Source organism: Trachurus japonicus, chromosome 8 (assembly GCF_045865225.1).
Source record: "Trachurus japonicus isolate A0001 chromosome 8, Traja_1.0".
Lineage (NCBI taxonomy): Eukaryota > Metazoa > Chordata > Actinopteri > Carangiformes > Carangidae > Trachurus > Trachurus japonicus.
Genome location: NC_140914.1, coordinates 25,709,504 through 25,729,519, shown reverse-complemented (window position 1 = coordinate 25,729,519; position 20,016 = coordinate 25,709,504). Strand labels below are relative to the sequence as shown.

Genomic DNA, 20,016 nt, shown 5'->3' with positions numbered 1-20,016 from the left:
TACTGAAAAATAAATATGTTTATTTTCTCAATGCCAACATTTATAAAGTTTGCCAGTATGAGCTCTGTTAATATTAAAGCACTTGGTCATTTGCTGTGCTGCAACATGTGATGTCAGCAGCTGAGGAAAATGTCAAAGCACATTTTTCTCAAAAGATGCAACAGTGGATCTGCATATTCTGGATGTGGAATAAATGGAAGATATTAAAATCCCCCCCTTTGTTCTCATGCATCTGGCTTTGGATGTTTGATCTTCTCTTGCAAAGTGAAGCGTGTGCACAGTTTGATAATGGAAAGTTATTAATCTTAGATTAGAATGAATGATGTAAATGTTTAAGCAGGATTTGATGACTTTTAAAACAGTCATTTAAAACACCATTTAGAAAATACACTATTGAATTCCCAAATGAATAACCAAATTTCAAAAAATTTTAAAAGACTGTTTAAAGTTGCTTTTCCTCTTTTTAATTGATGTGTCCCCTGTGGTCCATACACCGCAACCTTGGAGACCAGTGACCTAATACAGTCCTGCAATGTGTGATATGGAAACATGAAACCTCCAAGCACATACACACACATACACACACACACATACACACACATACACACACACACACACACACACACACACACTGTTCATGATGTTTTTTTCTGTGTAACAGCAGAGTAGTCAAACATCTGAAATTAGTATTCAGAAAGGGATAGGTGTAATTTTGAAACTACTGAAAAAGAAAAAAACATGATTATTCGAAGCATTGTGAATTTGATATGAGTTCAAACATGTCCATATCTTTATACTTGCTTTTGATCAACTTTATATATAGGATACTGTTTTACACTCACTTATCTGTATGTGCAATGGTCACAGTCTCTGTTTTGAATGTAAACCAGAATTCAGCCTGTTGGTTACAGGCTGTTCAGGTTTGTATTGAGGTTCATTGTTTCTCACTCTGTCCACGCTGTCTCCTTCCTCCTGTTGTCTCTTTTTCGCGCCATCAGTGCTCACAAACCCCGCCCACTCCCCTGAGGAACGCCTCCACCGAGCCGCACCGGCCAATAGCAACAGGCGTTCTTTGCGTCAGCCAATCAGAGGACAGGAGAGGGGAGGGGCGAGAAGCGACTCGCGGGAAACAGACAGGAAGGAGTTCAGTTTTTGCCGCGAATCTCCTTCTCAGAGCAGCTCCGTGTCTGGCGGCTCTGACCCAGACTTTTAACCAACTAAACCCAGCTACCGAACTCCTGTTTCCGTGTTTACCTCCGTGTGTGGACCGACCTGCTTCACCATGTCTGGCTTTGACGACCCGGGAGTTTACTACAGCGACAGCTTCGGAGGAGGAGAGGGACCCGGCGGCGTGGATGAAGGCGGACAGAAGAGGAGCCAGATCAAGAAACGGTTCCGTGAGTTTCTCCGTCAGTTCAGAGTCGGGACCGACCGAACCGGCTTCACATATAAATACAGGTGAGTCAGATGTCCAACTGTAAACACACAATGATGCGACATCTTGTAAAGTTTGAGGATGGAGAGGAGGGGTCAGGGGAACAATAAGAGCTGCTAGAAAATAGAAAAATAATGGAGGTGAACCTCGTGCAACAGAATCCAGTAGGGCAGGCAATAAAGAAACGATCCACTAGGACGTGAAGTTGTGCTCCATGGGGCTTGATGCTTATGAACAGTGTTATCATGCATCATGTGGATCTAGATGAGCTTTCTAAAGTCTGTAAAGACTAAGTGACCCCAGTGACGTCATCAAACGCCTCTAACACTAGGCCAAGTGCAAAGTTTTGGGTTTGAAACAGGTGGGCTTTGTTGAGGCAGCAGTGTCTGAGGAAATGTGCTTTTGGGTTGCACTATGGGAAATGTAGGCTACGTTGTTTCTAAAAGCAGTCTTAAAGGTCCAGTGTGTAAAATGAGGGGAAAACAATGACATATAGCATTCCGAATCTATTATTATCTATCTATTTATTTATGAACATGAAACTCTTGAAACGTGCTCTCTGGTTTTCCATTCTGTACAAACATGGTGGTGCAAGATGGCAACATTCTCTAAGCAAGACCCTTGCTATGTATATATAAAAGAAGAATTATAAGGCTATGAAAACCAAATGGATTTTATTTTATAGCGATTATACACTTATACAAATGTATTCATTAGTAGTATATTCAGATTTTGCCAATAAACCTTGACAAATTTTACACACTGGACCTTTAAATTCAGTCCTCCTGTTATCAGGCTTGAAGAAGTGCACCAGTACTGTAAATCACTGTGTATCCAATAAACAGACAACTGGTCTTTTGTTTATTTCTGGAGTACATAGATAATTCATTTAGTTATATATTAGTTTAAACACTGCAGTTTTTCATTCTTGTTTTGTCTGTTTTTTTTCTTTGCCCTCAGAGATGAGCTGAAGAGACACTACACCCTGGGGGAGTACTGGGTGGAGGTGGAGATGGAGGACCTGTCCAGCTTTGACGAGGATCTGTCCGACTGTCTGTACAAGCTGCCCACCGAGAACCTCCCACTGGTGGGTTTTACGGCAAAGACACACACCACCCGCCTCCTTATTACAAAGTTTCACACAAAGTTTCCTTTGACCTGCTTCCCGTCCTCTAACGATCTGTTCTACTTCCCAGTTGGAGGAAGCTGCGAAGGAGGTGGCGGACGAGGTGACCCGTCCCCGGCCCGTGGGGGAGGAGACGGTGCAGGACATCCAGGTCATGGTGAAGAGCGACGCTCATCACGCGTCGATCCGCAGCCTCAAGGTACCGACGTCCCTCTCTGACGTCTCCTCGTGTCTCCCGCGGCTTCACCAACAGTTGGTTAATTTGCGGCGTCTCTCTGTCCCCTGCAGTCTGAGCAGGTGTCCCGTCTGGTGAAGGTGCACGGCATCATCATCTCGGCCACGGCGGTGAAGGCCAAGGCCACCAGAGTCTGCCTGCAGTGTCGCGGCTGCCGCAGCGTCATCAACAACATCCCGCTGCCCCCGGGCCTGCAGGGGTACGCCCTGCCGCGCAAGTGCAACACGTGAGTTTGATCGTCACGGTTATGGCAGCATGACTTTATTTGACTTTTCACCACGAGGCGGGATGAACTCCTAACTAACTAACTAACTAACTTTCTCTCCTCAGTGAGACGGCCGGCAGGGTCAAGTGTCCCATCGACCCGTACTTCATCCTCCCGGACCGCTGCCTTTGCGTGGACTTCCAGACGCTCCGCCTGCAGGAATCTCCGGACGCCGTGCCACACGGAGAGATGCCCCGTCACCTGCAGCTCTACTGCGACAGGTGAGCGCCTCATTGTCAGATCCTATGCAGGATTTTCTGTAGGGGTGAGGGAACAAATTTATTCATGTATTCTTATCCTCGCGATTCTTATCCTATTCTGGATCGATTCATCAAAATCGATTTTTATTCACGTTTCCTCCGTCTCCATACGCGCCCTCACAGGCTTCCGTACACAGCGTTGCAGCACGCCGTGACGCTAAGACGATCGTTAACCGAATACTAATGTTAACTGTTAAGATTAAAATGCTCTATTGAATGTCTGAGATGAGGCTTGTGCCCATCAGCAACCCGACCCTCTATCGTCGATTGAGGGCGATCAATGTTTTTTGGTTGTTGTTTTTTTTCGGTGCTCAAGTGACGTTAGATCTTCACATTTTGAATTATTTTCATACAAAGTGCAGCCAAACACCAGGCTGAAGAGAGAGGAACAGCAGCAGCAGCTCCTCTGACAAGGGGGCCATTTAGTGGCGGTTTTGGTGAGCAACCGGAACCAGGGCGAGAGAGACGGGCTTTAATAAAAGCACCAAGCTAATAAAATGCGGTGAAACTTTTTAAAATCCCAGAGCCATTGTATTACAAGTTATTGTCTATTTTATAAGTTTTATATTGGTGAATGCTTTTACTTTGGTGAATTCCGGATCGAGACCTGGCTTATTTGGAAACGGGAAGCGTTTAACCCCAAAGATCCGTTCGTTTGGGCAAATGTGAACACAGCAATCGTGCTCGGACGTGGAATAAAACAAGCGGGTCGAGTTCACTGAGAAGGGGCGGTCTGGGCTCGCTTCGGTTCATTTGCAGTGAGAATTTAATTGACACAGCGACCAGCTCGACATGCTGCTGATGTTCCATGGTTCTCAACGGGTCGGGCCGGCCGGAAAAAATATATACGATGACTCAGGTTGGCTTCTCTTTTTTTTTTAACTCAAAAAAAAAAAGTTTAATTCATTTTTTTACTGGGTTCAGGTCAACAATATACACAATTGACTCGGATTGGGTCAGGTCAGGGCTTTCGCCACGGGTCGGGTTTTCATTTTCAGGCCCGTTGAGACCTTTAATCCATGGTTTTTGTTTTTCCCGGGTAACCACCACCTCTAAGATTTCTGACCAATGAGAGAACAGTTGGTTCGTTAATGGCATTTGTTTACAACTTTTGACAGCTTGGGACTGTTACCATGTGAACACAAACAACCCAAAAGAAAAATGAAACAATTGTACCGTTTTAACCCCTGGACAAAGCAAACGAGCCACAGGTCTGAAGACACCCAAAGAAATGTCACTGACTCTAAACCTTCCTCCTCCTCCTCCTCCTCTCTCAGGTACCTGTGTGACCGTGTCGTCCCGGGCAACAGGGTGACCATCATGGGCATCTACTCCATCAAGAAAATGGCGGCCGTGAAGGCCAAAGGCAAAGAGAAAGGCGTCGGCGTGGGAATCCGTGCCTCCTACCTGCGAGTGGTCGGCATCCAGATGGACACAGAAGGAGCAGGTGAAGACGGACGTCTGCACTAACACACTGTGTGTCTGTGACGCAGGTGACTCTCACTGATGTCAGATGTTAACATGGTTTCTGTGTCTCTCAGGTCGCGGTGCCACTGGCTCCGTTTCTCCTCAGGAGGAGGAGGAGCTCCGAGCGCTGGCCGGTACCGCCAACGTCTACGACTCTCTGGCTCGCTCCGTCGCTCCCTCCATCTACGGCAGCGACGACCTGAAGAAGGCCATCACCTGTCTGCTGTTCGGAGGCTCCAGGAAAAGGTGAGACTACAGACCGTTAGGGACAGACAGCAGGGACTGAGCCGTACAGTGTCCTGTAAGTCACGCTTTTGTCTCCCGTCCTCCAGGCTGCCTGACGGTCTCACTCGCAGAGGTGACGTCAACCTGCTGATGCTGGGAGATCCCGGTACGGCCAAGTCTCAGCTGCTCAAGTTTGTGGAGAGATGCTCGCCTATTGGGGTACGGATGGAGCTCTACTTTTTTTTATTCTTTGCTCTGTCTTCATCAGAGCTCAATAGAAACAAGAAGTAGAGTTTAGATTGGCCCGCTGATGCTGAGCTCTGACTGTGTCCAGGTCTACACCTCGGGGAAAGGCAGCAGTGCAGCCGGTCTGACGGCCTCCGTGCTCAGAGATCCCACCACCCGCGGCTTCATCATGGAGGGCGGAGCCATGGTGCTGGCTGATGGAGGGGTCGTATGCATTGACGAGTTTGACAAGGTGAGGATGTTTTTCATTCATTCATTCATTCAAACCTTTATTTAAGCCTTGAAAATCATTGAGGTTTCTCTCTTTGTAATGATGTCGAGATGGGTAAAAATATACAGGAACAAGGAGACAACATTAGGAGATGACACTCAGTCGTTTATTTATAATAAACTTTTTTTTTTATTGATTAACATACAATATTCCAGTCAACATTTTACATTTTGTGTACAATTTTTCAAAATATATACAACATACCCATACTCCACACAGGGGAGCAAAGACAGAAACCAGCATAAAATCACAATTAAACTTAAAGTAGAGTAAATGACAAGTAATATGTAAGTATTTTTTCCTTCTCCTTCTCCTTATTGTCATTCATTTCTTGCAGAGTAAGTGAGTTTTAAAGTGTCCCTGAGGAGTCAGAGTGGTCTAGTCCAGCATGGATGCTATAGATCAGGGGTGTCAAATGTACGGCCTGCGGGCCAAAACCGGCCCGCCAGAGCGGCCATTGAGACATATTTTCCAAGTGTGATAATGACATTGAAGACAGAAGAAGCTGCATGTATTTTTCTAAAGAAATATCATAATGTTTTGTAAAAGGATAGTTCATTAACTGTTCTTGTATTTCTTTGCACTAAAACAAAGGGAAAATTAGAATTAGATTTATAGGTTTTTATACTGGTCCAGCCCAATTGAGATCAAAATGCGCTGTATGTGGCCCTGAACTAAAAATAAGTTTGACACCCCTGCTATAGATGGTGGTAAATGTCCACTTATGGCTTTATGGATTTTTAGTAGCATGTGCTGTTTGTCTTGATTCATGTCCTTCAGTATTAAAGACAAAACCTTTGTTCCTCAGATGAGAGAGGACGACAGAGTGGCCATCCACGAGGCCATGGAGCAACAGACCATCTCCATCGCTAAGGTGTGACCTGGTTGTGTATTTGATAAAACACATAAAGCACATTATTCCTACTGTACTGAGGGTGCTAACTGTTCCTCGCCCCCCCTCCCAGGCTGGCATCACCACCACCCTCAACTCTCGCTGCTCGGTCCTGGCCGCGGCCAACTCCGTGTTCGGCCGCTGGGACGACACAAAGGGGGAGGACAACATCGACTTCATGCCCACCATCCTGTCCCGTTTTGACATGATCTTCATCATCAAAGACCAGCACGACCAGCAGAGAGACATGGTGAGCTGGCCTGTCGATGTAGTTAGTTTTAAAAGTTCAATGTTTTGGCAAATTTGCCTATTGCCATAATCCCTATAGTCATAACAGTAGGTTCATTACCTTTAATTACCAGTGCATGTTGTTTTGAGATCAGCGGGGCAGAGACGTGAGCTGCTCAGTGAATACCATGAGGTGAACGGGCCCCTGTCCCTCATCAAACTCAACTCATTTGCTTCATGTGTCGTAATGTTACATAATTATACGTGATTATTTCATAGTGTGGTGAAGTGCAGGTCACAACTTGTCCACGAGAGTGTTTTGGAGTTGTTGGATTGTGTATTTGATGAGTTTGATGAGGGACGGGGACCTGTACCCTTCACCTCCATTGTGTTCACTGAGCAGCTCACGTCTCTTGAAGGTTAAAGGTAATGAACCTACTGCTATGACTGTAAGGATTATGGCAATAGGCAAATTTCCCAAAATGTTGAACTATCCCTTTAAAGCATCACATCAACACAAACACTGTTTCTGAGTGCAGTGTTGACCTTTTTATACTGTTTGCAGACTCTGGCCCGTCACGTGATGAACGTTCACCTCAGCGCTCAGACGCAGACGGAGGGAGTGGAGGGAGAGATCCCCCTGTCCACCTTCAAGAAATACATCGCCTACTGCAGGACGTGAGTATATCCCAGTGTGCTTTGCTGACGACACACGGAGACACATTTTGGAAGCTTTACTCATTATTAACTTTCTATCGGGGTGTGTTTCCTCACAGTAAGTGTGGCCCCCGGCTCTCTGCGGCCGCTGCTGAGAAGCTGAAGAACAGATACGTGGTGATGAGGAGCGGAGCGAGGGAGCACGAGAGGGAGTCGGTCAAGAGACCTTCCATCCCCATCACCGTCAGGTACTTCTACACTCTGACCTTCACATCTACACCTCAGTGATCCACGTGTGTTTTACCTCCTCCTTTGATACTTGGCTGCTCTTGATTCTAACCCTGCTGTGTGTGTGTGCGTTCAGGCAGCTGGAGGCGGTCGTGCGCATCGCTGAGTCTCTGGCCAAGCTGAAGCTGCAGGCCGTGGCCGGAGAGGAAGAGGTGGATGAAGCTCTGAGGCTCTTCCAGGTGTCCACGCTGGACGCTGCGCTGTCAGGCAGCCTCTCAGGTGACTGTTACACACACACACCTGCTGTACATGACTTATTCCACTGTGAAGTGAAACTACAGAGACGAGAGCAGTGTGCGAGCACCAAAGAAGTTACGCAAAAAATTAAAATTGACCTTGAAATGATTTTTCATCACATTTAAAACAGGAGACTGGTTTTAATCATATGGCTGAAGTTTGTATTTTGATAGAATGGAACTACAAATGATGTTTTTTGATCAAATAACGGTTAGAGAGCCTGTCCCATGTTGGTATATTTCTTAAGCACTGATCGGCAGTTTCTGTCCCTACTGGGATGATCCTTTCCCCAGTGTCTGTCCCTCCTTACACTGCCCTATCAATTAAAGGCAAAAAATGCTCCAAAATATTGTTAAAGCAGATATCATCGGCACGGCCGTTTCGGCTAATGCTGTGTTCAAGGCAGGCTTTTGAAACCGTAAGTTACAGCTTCAAGTCACAACTACGACTTGGTAGCGTTCCAGGTAACCCGTAGCTCGTGTTTTTACCGTCCTGTTGTCTGTGAAAGTTCCCTATAACGGCCACTCGTAACTTCCGACCCGTGAACTCGTACCAGATCGAACTGGTATGACTTCACAGGAAGGAAAAACACAAAGTACGAGTTTCCTTGAACGCACCATGAGTTAGCAGCCCCCGCCCTTGTCAGGCATCAATTGGTCCTCGTGCTACGTCACCACATTCACGCGCATCCCTTGGCTGCACACACAGCCCTTCATGCCGTTCTCTCCCCTCATTGGATAACACTTGTATCCCACAAGGAAAATTTTCTCCTCGGGTTACAGCAGAGCAGAGTGACGGAGAGACTCGTGTTTAGGCTGAAATACTTCATGTAAGTGATTGCTGACGGAAAATAGGACTATTTATGACTTATATTAACAAAAACATTCCACTGATATCTGCTTTAAGAAAAAAATATTAATTAATGAATCAGAGTGCACAGCTATCAGAAAAAACAAACACCAGTTGCCAAATTTCAACACATGTGCACATGTTGCTATTAGCAGAAAAAACGAACACCAGTGGCCTGTTTTTAATGTTGTGGCTGATCAGCACACATTTCAACACATGTTGCAATTAACAGAGCAGAGTCTACATAGTAAACCTAAAGGAGCTGAAATAAACAGTGGGAATACAGTAGTTCAGGATCATGAATAAACACCACATGTCAGTTCTCCGAACCTTTCCTTGGCATGATGGTGAGTAGAAAATGGTGAATTATCCATTTTGGGTGAAGTATCCCTTTAACTGAACTCACCGTCAAACATTTAGCATGAAGCAAAATTTTAAAATTGTTTAAAATGTAGTGTTTAAAAAAGAAAAATGTAAAAATAAGTGTCATTAAAGTAATCCATAGGTAATCAAAAAGGTCAAGCTTCAGTAACTCTGGAATCAATGAGCAACATGGACACAGAGCTTGACCGACTCCATCTTCAGTGACTGTATCAGCTGTGTAGTAAATGTAGCTATTTGTACTGACTTTGTGGATGATTGTGTAGGGGTGGAGGGCTTCACCTCTACGGAGGACCAGGAGATGGTCTCGCGCATCGAGAAGCAGCTGAAGAGACGCTTCGCCATCGGCTCCCAGGTGTCGGAGCACAGCATCATCCAGGACTTCACCAAACAGGTGAGAGAGTCGTCGGTGTGAAATAACACACAGAGTTGAACATGAGCGCTTTACGATATTTGGGTTTGTACTTGAAGGTAGAATAATTTAAGTAGACACTGGTATCAGACAGCTGACCTGTGTTTTCTCAGCTGTTCATGTTAATGAGGGGAATATGATGATGATATAATGATCTATTCTGTCTCCACTGTAAACACGCCTGTAAAGTTTTAGTAGATAACTGACTTTAAAGTCCAGCTGCTGCATTATAAAGTGGTTGCACATTTGCCAGTGAGTAGACACAAGGAGCATTGCTGCTCCATAGAGTTGTACAGTTTGTGTTTATTTGTTGGACACCAATGTAGCTATTGAATTAGTGAATGACAAAGTTGGAAATCCAGCGCTGAACTTTTATTTAATGAATACTAATCTGATCTGAGTCCTGTGAGTGACCTTTGTATTCTCCTGTTTGTCCATCTGCAGAAGTATCCAGAGCACGCCATCTACAAAGTGCTGCACCTGATGCTGAGGAGGGGGGAGCTCCAGCACCGCATGCAGAGGAAGGTGCTCTACAGAGTCAAGTAGAGCAAACGGCCGCTCTGACACTTATCCATACTGTTGTTGATGTAAATAGTTTTGCTCTGCCCACTTGTGCTCTTCTGTATTTACCAGCAATTGATTTCAAACCTGAGATGGATCAGGTTGATCTGGACTTACATGTACCAGAACAAAAAGAAATTATGAGAACCTGTTTTGCATATAGCACTGTTTAGATGTTTGTGACAATATGAAAATGTTATTAAGTTTCTTCATACTATGTAAAAATAAAAAAAGAATTAAAATATTTGAAAATATGCCAAGTTTCAGTTTATTTATTTCAACATGAATCAGGACAAGACAAGCTCCGCTCCAGACAGTTTTCACAGTGATTGTTTTAGAAGTTGATACAAATGACAATAACATGAAAATATACATTTTAGATTGTTTATAACTCGACACAAAATGAATTGAAGTGATTAGTAAAGTGCTGTGTATTGATCACAAGTGCAGGTACAGTCAGTTACAAGCCGTAGATTCCTATTCCCACAGTGGCCAGAGCCACGCACAGTCCCACGGTGACCTGCATGAAGTGTGAGGATGGGAGCGGGGCAGCCGGGATGTCGCCGTGTGATTGGTCCGTTGTGGCTGTTGTGACACTCAGCATTTTTTGCAAGTCATCAAAAACCTGCGGGAAAAAAACAAGTTTGTTAGCGTTCTGCTTCCTCTGCATGTGTTAAACAGATTCACTTCCTGTTTTTCTGCACTAATGGTCACTGACACCACGTCGTCCGTAGCGCTTCACCCTCTGTTCTCACCTGGATGTTGAGCTCGAAGGCCGACACCGCCTCCTCCAGCACCTCCGCCCTCTGCGCCTCCGTCAGCTCGATGCTGTTCATGCGGCTCCTGTACAGCTGCTTGAAGCGGTTGGGGCTGCTCACGCCGGGGAAGGAGAAAAACGAAAGCCCCTCTTTGCCGCTCAGCCCCAGGGACTTCTGGGTAATCTTCCCCAGCACTTGACCTCCCGACAGGTCACCGAGGTACCGTGTGTAGGCGTGGGCGACCAGCAGCGCTGGGTTTTCCCTGCCAATCTGTAAAATGAACAGTGGTGGTTAATAAGGGCGTTACTTTTTTCAGTAACGAGTAATCGATAAAGTTACTCTCTAGGCAATTGAATCAAGTCAATTAGACTTAGTTTTTGTCTGAAGACGTTTTGCCCCTTTGTTCAAGTGGCTTCATCAGTTTGTGTAGACTAGGCTGGCTATTCTAGTTACTGTTTCCCATTAATGCCGTTACAACTGATGAAAAAAAGACAATCTGGAACTAACCAACTCACTACTCAGTATTCCTCCGCACGGGAATACTGTGAGTTGGTTAGTTCCATTTAAGGGGGGATGGGTGGCAAGTTCTAAGTAATCTCACATAGGCTCTTTAATCTTTTTTTTCTTCTTCCTTTTTTAAGTAACGCAGTAGTTAATTTTCCTGGTAATCAGTAACCTTACCAACTCAGTTACTTTTTAGGTAAAGTAATTAGTAACTATAACTAATTACTTTTTAAAAGTTAGGTGTCCATTGTTGTCCAACACTGAAAATGAGCATGTGAATCAGCTTTGTGTGTTCCTCTGTGTGTGTTTTTGGAGTTATGCGTCATTTCACAACATGCCACTCACCTCTCGTAGCCTCTGTTCGTATCTGTGTGTGGCTGCGGGGACGATCACCCTCTTCTTCCAGTCTGAGCCCAGGAAATGCTCCAGATCTCTCTCCAGAGACTCCAGACGGGCCAGCTCCTGAGGGAAGTAGATCGGTGCCACGGCTGGATGGGCAGCATTTCTGTCCAGCTCCTCCTCTAGCACCTTGTAAATCTCATAGAGGGAGCACAGCAGCACCTGACGGACACATACGGACACACATCCACCAATCAGGACAGTGTTCACGGACAAAATAAGAAACATGTGAGCTGAACCCAGGTACAGAGCAGAACTGACCTTGTACTGTGGCAGGGTGATCTGTCCCTTCTGGTAGCTCAGCATCAGCTGTGTGTTTTCAGCTCTGACGTGGTTGTCTTTGGTGGCTGCTTTAATCTGCTCTGATAAATCACTGAAGGCAGACAGGACACATAGTTTAGATTAAGAGAAAACAAGCTTCTTTCAAACAAAACAGGTCTGAATTTAAAAATAGATTTTATACCTGCCAACTTCCCCTATGTCCTCTTTCCTTGCGCTCTTCATGTTCTCCATCTGTGCAGACTGTAAGACCGTAAAAACAGTGAGTTAAGTTAATCACAATTGATATTAATGTGAAGATACACAACAGTGAAAGCAACATGTTTTATTTACCGGTGATAAAGCGAAGTCCTTTCTCCTTGACGGTGGTTGACGCCTGTCACAGTTGTCACTTCCTTCAGAGTGAAGAGTAAGCTGTGGCCTCTCAGCTCTGCCCTGCCTCTTTTATAGAGCTGTGATACTGTAGCTGCTGAGTCAAATAGGAAGTGTGAGTGCTGACTCACATTTCTCAGACGGCTGCAGCTTAACATGACAAAGCAATGTGAAAAAAACAGAAAACATGAGAAGGCAGAAATTAAAGCTAGAAGGATTCTCTCTAATTAAAGAAATATAGTGTGTGTAAATATAACCAAGTAGTACGTAAACTCAAGTACTTCAATACTTTATTTTTGTTTGCCTTTATTTTTTTATACTAATTAATACTTCCACTACTTTACAGTGGAAAATACTGTAGTGTTTCAAGAGCACTATATTTATCTATAAATAGTTATGGTTATTTTTCAGATTAAGAGTTTATATGCAAAACCTATGATGACCTGAAAGGAACCATTCTGCACATTAATAATCTGTTCTTTTATTTTTCTTACTTTTTGAACTCAGAGATTTAGTTTGTAATGTTGTAGTTTAAGAGTGTGGTATTTTTGGATCTTACTGAAGTAAATGATGTGAATATTTACACTCTAGCCTACTGTATGAGAAGACTAGCGCAAAGAGGAAAAACTAATACAAGTAAAGTGGTTGCAGTGAAACAGTTACGAAATGTCAGGCACATGACAACAGCCTGAGTAATAGACCTTCATCTATCCATCCATCAGCAATATTGAAGAAGAAGCATGTGAACTGGGTTAGAAATAAAACATGAAATTAAATGTAAATTATGTAATGAGAATAACCCACAATTATGCTGAGTAATAAAAATAAGAAAATGAAAATTACGAACACTAAAGGACATTAAAGCAGTGTTTCAAACAGGTCTGAATGAACTTGAGGCATCAGACTGAGAGCACATGCAGAGTGAAGCTGAGGTGAAATTGGAGACATTAATATAATTTCCATATAATAGCTTCATGGAGCTGAAGTGTACTGTACATTCTTTTGGGATAACAATCTCAACCAATCTCTCTTCATTTTAGTGATACCTTCAAAGTACTGAGTGTGAGGTAGGGAATCAGGTGAAGGTCAAAGAGGAAGACAGAACAGTTATGACCAGGAGTTTTCCATTGAAGAAAAACAAAATATACTCATATAGTAAAAAAAAAAAAGTAGTTGCACATATAATCTGTGGAGGAAAAACAAAGAAAGGTGCATCATGTTACAGATGTCACACATAACAAGATTTGAAATGTATAAAGAACAGACTACTGTAAAGCATAGCCTACTGATGTTAAAGAAACAAATATGTATTACCTGATACGTCTCTATGTATTGTAGCAACAGAAGTCATTTAAGTGTCAGTGTCTTGCTCATTCTCACAGTTTCTCTATGTTCACCTTAAATCTAAACGTTTTTTGACTTTGCAACATCATATTACAGACACCAGTCATGTAGTTAAATTATGCACAGATTCTGGATTGTTTTAGTGAAGGTGTAGTTGTAAGATAGTTACACTGAATAGATTATTATACGTTTTTACAGAGGAAAAAAACGCATCAGACTATCTGAAACACCCCTGGAGGGATGTTAAACTTCATAACAGACAGACAGACCTCCCCCATCACCACAGCCTGCTCACTGGGGGAATGTAGGACACTCTCCATTCAGTGGTTCACTCTCTTCTTTTCTAACCTGCTCTATTCTATGGTGCTTCCTAATAAGCACGCCCCCTTATGCAAGCAGCCCTCCATTGGCTTTAGTCATCCAAGGGGGAAGTGGATTGTGCCAGTGGATTTTCAAGGGGGACTTGACTGCACAAACCTGGAAAAGCTTTTAAGATGCTCGTTTGTAAACATGTAGAGGTTTCCACAGAGCCGATGAACGCTGAGCCACAGATGTTTCCCGCGAGGCATCGACGGATGTAAAAGGTAACGTGTTATGAGAATACACCGGCCGACCGCACATCTGTTTCAGCAGCGGGCGATGGCAGCCGCCGCATCCCGAGCTCAGTGATATAACGTCGGCTGGAGAGTTGAGGGAGAGCCGGGGGGGGAAGGAGTCTCCTCGTCCCCGGGTCCACCGCTCCCATGGTCTCTGATTTATCGCATTAGCTTCATATGCTGTGAGTTTGATGATATAATAATTTTGGGATGGATGTGAAATGTGCTCCAGCGTACCAAGCCAGTGTTGCCAGTTGCTTAACCGTGGCCCAAATGCCCATGCAGGCAGGGAGTGGATTAAATAACACATGTAGCTCATAGTGAGCTCATTTAAGGGAGTTTACAAACCAACTGAAAACAACATAGCCTAATACATAAAACACATTTTATGATTCAGATTTCCTCCATCATGCCTCCAAATAGTTTCCCAAATCATAACAATGAAAAGATGCAGAAATGTTATGGTGCTGCTTTACTCCAGATGTTTAATGTTATCATTTATTTGTGGTTTTATTATGTTGTATCATTGTTCGTCCAGCAGGTTATGGATTCGAGCCTTGCTTTGTTTCTCCTTCTCATCTTTCTGATTGGCTCTGTCAAATGCTCCGTTGATGACCACAATGCCACCCGTCACTTTGAATACTGTGTGCTGGGAGCCGGGCCTGCAGGGCTGCAGATGGGATATTTCCTCTCCAAGGCCAAAAGAGACTACATCATCCTGGAGAGGAACTCAGGGCCGGGCAGCTTCTTCCACAAGTAAGAAACTTTCTGAAAGCATTTCATAATATGATGCTGAAAAGAAAAAACTGTGTTTGAATCACATCTTTAAAGCTTGACACTTTTAACACCAGGTACCCCAGGCACAGGAAGCTCATCAGCATCAACAAGATCTACACGGGAAGGCAGAACCGAGAGTTCAACCTGCGTCACGACTGGAACTCGCTGCTGAGCGATAACCCTGACCTCCTGTTCAAGCGGGTGAGCAGTGAGTTTTACCCACCAGCCGATGCCTACCCCCTCTACCTGTCCATATTTGTGAGGGAGCTCGGGCTGAGGGTCCGGTATGGTGTGGACATTGGGAGGATCAGGTCAGTGCAGTCGGCCACGGGCAGGAGCTACATACTGACTGACCAGCATGAGTCGGACTACACATGCAGGTATTTTTCAACATATTGCACCTTTAATGAATATTTTTTTTACATTGGGTTGGATTGTGGATCACATTCCATTGTACCTCCCTCCCTCAGCGTCCTGCTGGCAGCCACAGGTTTGTGGGTTGCTCAGAAGGTGGAGTTTGTTGGTTCTGACCTCGTCGAGGGCTACGAGTCCATCTCCACTAACCCCGAGGACTACAGGGACCAGGCTGTACTTATTCTGGGGAAGGGGAACTCTGCTTTTGAAACAGCCCAGAGCATCTTGGGAAGAGCTAGTCGGGTGCACATGCTCAGCTCCAGCCCTGTCCGACTGGCATGGCAGACACACTATGTTGGAGATCTCAGGTACTTCATGTTCTGTCTCTATGATTTTGCCCTACATCAGTGGTTCTCTGATCTTAGAGTTATTTTTTTGGCTGTTGTTACAAAGTCATTGTTCGCATTTATAGCTATTTACTTAGATTAGATTTAGATTTTAGATTTAGATTTTATTGTCCTTCTCAGGATAATTGTTTCCACCTTCCATACAGCCTCGAGAAATACATCATTTTATGAACATGGCATCAAAAGACCACAGACGTGTATCCTCAGCCTTACTTATACATACATTCCTACATTTACATACCCACAAAAACCTGCACCTACATGTATACATTTACCTACATTTACATACAGTATGTATGCGTTTCCCATGTTTACATTTGATTGTTTTGTGCAATGGGAATCGCATACCGACAAAAGTACTGACACTTATTACTTGGACTGACAATACAAAACAATACGGAGTTAGAAAAACAATCACCAACGCTAGTGAACTGAAACTCATGGCAACAAGTGTATGGGAAGTGTCATCGCAGAAGAGCATGCACCATAAAAAAAAGTCTGGAAGAAACCTTATTCAGGATCAAACCTCATTCCTTTCCTCATTAAGAGCTGGCTCCAGCCATGTACTTTATATAGTTCAACTTCACTAGCTGGTCTGCATTTCACTTAGCATTTTTAACATAATCTCACCCAACTGTCTTTTGTCTTTCAGAGCTGTGAATAATGAGCTACTGGACACTTACCAGCTGAAGTCCCTCGATGGGTTGGTGGAGGCACGTCTGGAGAAAATAGTTATTGCTAAGCGAAAGGAGCAAGGCGGGAGGAGATCAGGTGGAAAGAAGAAAGAGAAGAAGGCAAAGTTGTACCTGACTTTAAAAAAGTACACACAGAACCAGGGTGAGAGGAACAGCTCCGACGTGACCGGAGAGGAACTGCCAGGCTATCACATCGACAACTTCTCAACACGAAACCCCTACGACCGCGTGATCCGATGCCTCGGATTCCGATTCAACTTCAGCATATTTGACGGGTAGAGATTTATGTATTGTTGTATTGTTGTGACAGATTCCCCTTATTTGTATCATTATATTATCTATAAAAACCTGTGTTATTTGGATAACATTCACATTTCACTCCCTAGGTCTGCCTGCCCACCAAACAGTGACAACGCCAAAGGGAGGTTGCCGGGGGTGACGGCCTGGTATGAAGGGAAGAACACGCCCGGTTTGTTTGTGCTGGGGACGGCAGCTCACTCCAGAGACTACCGCTCATCTGCCGGCGGCTTCATCCATGGATTCCGTTACACAGGTCTAAGTCCTGCATTATTACAGCACTACTTTCTGAAAAATTTTATTTTTTCATTTTTTTGGTTCATTGTGCCCACCCACTCCCACTGATCACATCCTGGTCGGCATTAACACTGAACCACATCTGCAGTGCTTCGATGCCAGTTTCGCATATGACTAAGGTGTTGTTTAACACACTGTATGGATTTTTCTGCCACAGTGCGAGCTGTACATCGTGTACTTGAACGCCGTTACCATAGCAACCCGTGGCCGTCGACAAAGCTGTTGACATGGCAGCTGCAGTCCTGGATCCTGAAGCGGGTTGGCGAGGCCTCTGGGCCGTACCAAATGTTTGAGGTGCTGGGGGATGTCATACTCCTTCGAGGGTAAGCAGATGATTTTTTGCTATCACCAGCTATGATCATCTGCCCACCATAACTTGCTGATAATTCTGCCCTTATGTCCTGGTCAGGGTCATAGTGGCAAGAAAGAAAATGCCTCCTCTGTAGCTGTCCTGGTGAATACAACTGAATGGATGTGGCCACTGGCTAAGAGGCATTAGATGTCTAAACCATCTCAATTGGCTCCTATGAATCAATATGATCAATATAAAAGGACAGTGGCTGCTGTGGAAGCAAAATTGTCAGAAAGCAATCCTGCCAAAATAAATGTACTATAGGATTCCCCACTGTGTGTGCATTTAATAAAAGGCTCTTCACCACCTAACCTTTACAAAATAAACAAAACTACGTTTAATTATTTTTTACACTCATCATACTTGGTCCTTTTCTCTCTCTTTCTCTCTCAGCTCTCACTGTGAATACGTAGAAGAGTTTCCAATCCAGGCCTTGCCTCAGTTCTCCTCTCTCTCGGGCCACGAGGTGTCCAGCCATGGACTGATAGTCGTAGTCATGCAGTATGGGAAGAAGAAGATAGACTACCTGGGGCGTAACAGGGCAGAAACAGACTGGACCAGAGCTTGGAAATCCAACTTTCTGCACCCTGTTTTCTACTACTATGACACACTACCTACTGGTGAGTAGGAATTCTGCTTCCATCAGAGAAGTAAATATACTCCTTTGGAATACAATTGCTGCAGTTTTGACTGATTGAAAGTAAATGTAGGTTCTTCTTTTTCTTTTTTAATCTCAGAGGAGGAAATGAAGCTCCGTCCCCATGGCTGGCCTCTCCCCAGGCCCAAGGCCATTCATCACATGGTTGAAGACTTCCTCACAGAATGGGAGGGTCCCATATCTCACGTCCAGCCACTGCGCCGCTTCCTGGAGCACTGTGTCCAGACCGACCTCAGGTCCTTCTATGCAGGTAACGCAGCACATAACAGCTGATTCACTCCTGGGCCAGTCAAATAAATCGGCTCAGAAAATACCTCAAGTAGTGAGACTGTGAGAAGACAAAAATTGTGACAGAGCACAGAGGAGCTGTTGGTTATCCTTTAGTGTGTTTGCATTGAGGAAAACTTTTCACATTCATTTCTGTATCCATATATTATTAAGACTGTAACAGTGCCATTTACAGTCTATGCTGCCATACAAAGGCAGAGAGCTGTAACTACACAAAGAGAGGAGATAAAATACTGTTGAAAGTTTTCAGGCTGGTAGACAAACTGTTTAAACTGTAGAAATGTTTATGCATTTTAAGGCAACTTTGCCACAACAAATCATGTCAATTTCACTATTGAGTCTGAAGCTAAAGTTGCAGTTACTGCTAATTTAAGCGCGCTATCTTCTAGACAAACTAGCCCATTTTAATTTGTCATTGTTGTGAGATTTAGCTTCAGGCCAAACTACAGTACACAGTTTCTTGTATAAACCTTGAGATGTGGAAATTATTACACATACTAATACATAATAGTGTGGGAAATTGCATTTTAAAAATATCAATAAATAAATAGATATAATTTGCAGAAAATGAAAAGTGAATTGTAATTCAAAGCCAGTACTGTGTTGTATCACTGTATTGCAGAGCAACTGGTGCATTGACTTATTCCTGTGCCTCTTCTTGTCTTTTTAGAGTCTTGTTTCCGCTCCTCACTCACCCACCGCAAGCCGCCACTGTTCTGTCAGCAGGGATACTTGAAGCATCAGGGCGTTGCTCCCAGCAGTCAGCTGTGGCGGCATGTTCACGACGCGGGATTGATGCCCCCTGAGCAGGATTCAGGCACGTCGGACACTGACCCAGCATTCCCCAACTACCTGGCCCAAGCTGGAGCCTCCATGTCTTCAGGGCTGAAACTTGACTTCTGATTGTTTTACTTAAATGTGTTAAGGTCCTTCATACTTGCTACCTCCAGCGCCTATAATCACTCCTTCCTCAAGACCAAATGTTTTCGACAGACTACAACAGGCCCTACTTCAGAGTAGAAGTTTCCAACTGTATTATCTCCCCTCATCACCGGTTTCAGATTTTTACCATGTGGCTGTTTCAACCAAAGAGTAACTTTCCTTGCTTTATTTTAATAGTGTTCCTTAAGAAATAAAAGTGCCCAAAAGTAATTCACTAGAGGAGAGTAAACATTAGAGGAAAGTCAGCAAAATAAGCACTGCCTTGTGAGGCACCTTGTCTGTTGAATACTCCCTTATTAGTATTCCTCCTAAAATATTTATAGCCTATGCATTATAATGTGCCATTTTCATATCATGGAAATCTAGATGAAATTAATCTATATAGGTGGAGGGTGGGTGTTTCACAATGATTATGCACTCAGCATTTTACATGATGTTACCTAAATAAATATACATTTTAAAATAAATACAAAGTTTGTCTAAAAAATTATTATTCAACATAATTCATATTACAAGTTGCGCGTGCGCAGAGCTGTCATCGATGGCCTGCACGGGGACGCTCTGATTGGCTGCTTGGTTGCGTTGATACTATTGGACCGGAACAAATGAACAACAGATAATCTGATTGGTCGTCGCCACGCAGTGACTGTTGGCTGTACAAT

The 20,016-nt window shown here is 44.1% G+C and overlaps 3 protein-coding genes across 4 annotated transcripts; 2 read left to right on the top strand and 1 right to left on the bottom strand.

Annotated features, from left to right (window-relative positions):
- The first annotated feature begins 1,147 nt into the window (after positions 1-1,147).
- Positions 1,148-10,104, top strand: mcm5 (minichromosome maintenance complex component 5). Its single transcript, XM_085784988.1, has 16 exons — positions 1,148-1,458; positions 2,396-2,522; positions 2,632-2,760; positions 2,850-3,022; positions 3,127-3,282; positions 4,599-4,768; positions 4,863-5,034; positions 5,121-5,232; positions 5,348-5,491; positions 6,339-6,404; positions 6,496-6,672; positions 7,216-7,328; positions 7,427-7,555; positions 7,672-7,814; positions 9,329-9,456; positions 9,919-10,104. Exons 1-16 carry the CDS (start codon positions 1,283-1,285, stop codon positions 10,018-10,020), a joined length of 2,217 nt encoding a protein of 738 aa, XP_085641114.1. The 5' UTR covers positions 1,148-1,282; the 3' UTR covers positions 10,021-10,104.
- Positions 10,105-10,302: 198 nt separating this feature from the next.
- Positions 10,303-12,379, bottom strand: hmox1a (heme oxygenase 1a). Its single transcript, XM_085784990.1, has 6 exons — positions 12,309-12,379; positions 12,160-12,218; positions 11,958-12,069; positions 11,643-11,858; positions 10,791-11,063; positions 10,303-10,660 (listed from the first exon to the last, which is right to left on the bottom strand). Exons 2-6 carry the CDS (start codon positions 12,207-12,209, stop codon positions 10,496-10,498), a joined length of 816 nt encoding a protein of 271 aa, XP_085641116.1. The 5' UTR covers positions 12,210-12,218; positions 12,309-12,379; the 3' UTR covers positions 10,303-10,495.
- A 1,745-nt stretch (positions 12,380-14,124) lies between these two features.
- On the top strand, positions 14,125-20,012 carry foxred2 (FAD-dependent oxidoreductase domain containing 2). Of its 2 annotated transcripts, none has more exons than XM_085784985.1 (10): positions 14,125-14,275; positions 14,829-15,043; positions 15,139-15,444; positions 15,535-15,786; positions 16,478-16,795; positions 16,907-17,073; positions 17,272-17,437; positions 17,860-18,086; positions 18,204-18,374; positions 19,083-20,012. In XM_085784985.1, exons 2-10 carry the CDS (start codon positions 14,832-14,834, stop codon positions 19,313-19,315), a joined length of 2,052 nt encoding a protein of 683 aa, XP_085641111.1. In that variant the 5' UTR covers positions 14,125-14,275; positions 14,829-14,831; the 3' UTR covers positions 19,316-20,012. The 2 variants fall into 2 exon arrangements, with proteins under 2 accessions (XP_085641111.1, XP_085641112.1); XM_085784986.1 differs by having other exon boundaries at positions 14,826-15,043; positions 19,083-19,836.
- Positions 20,013-20,016: the final 4 nt, after the last annotated feature.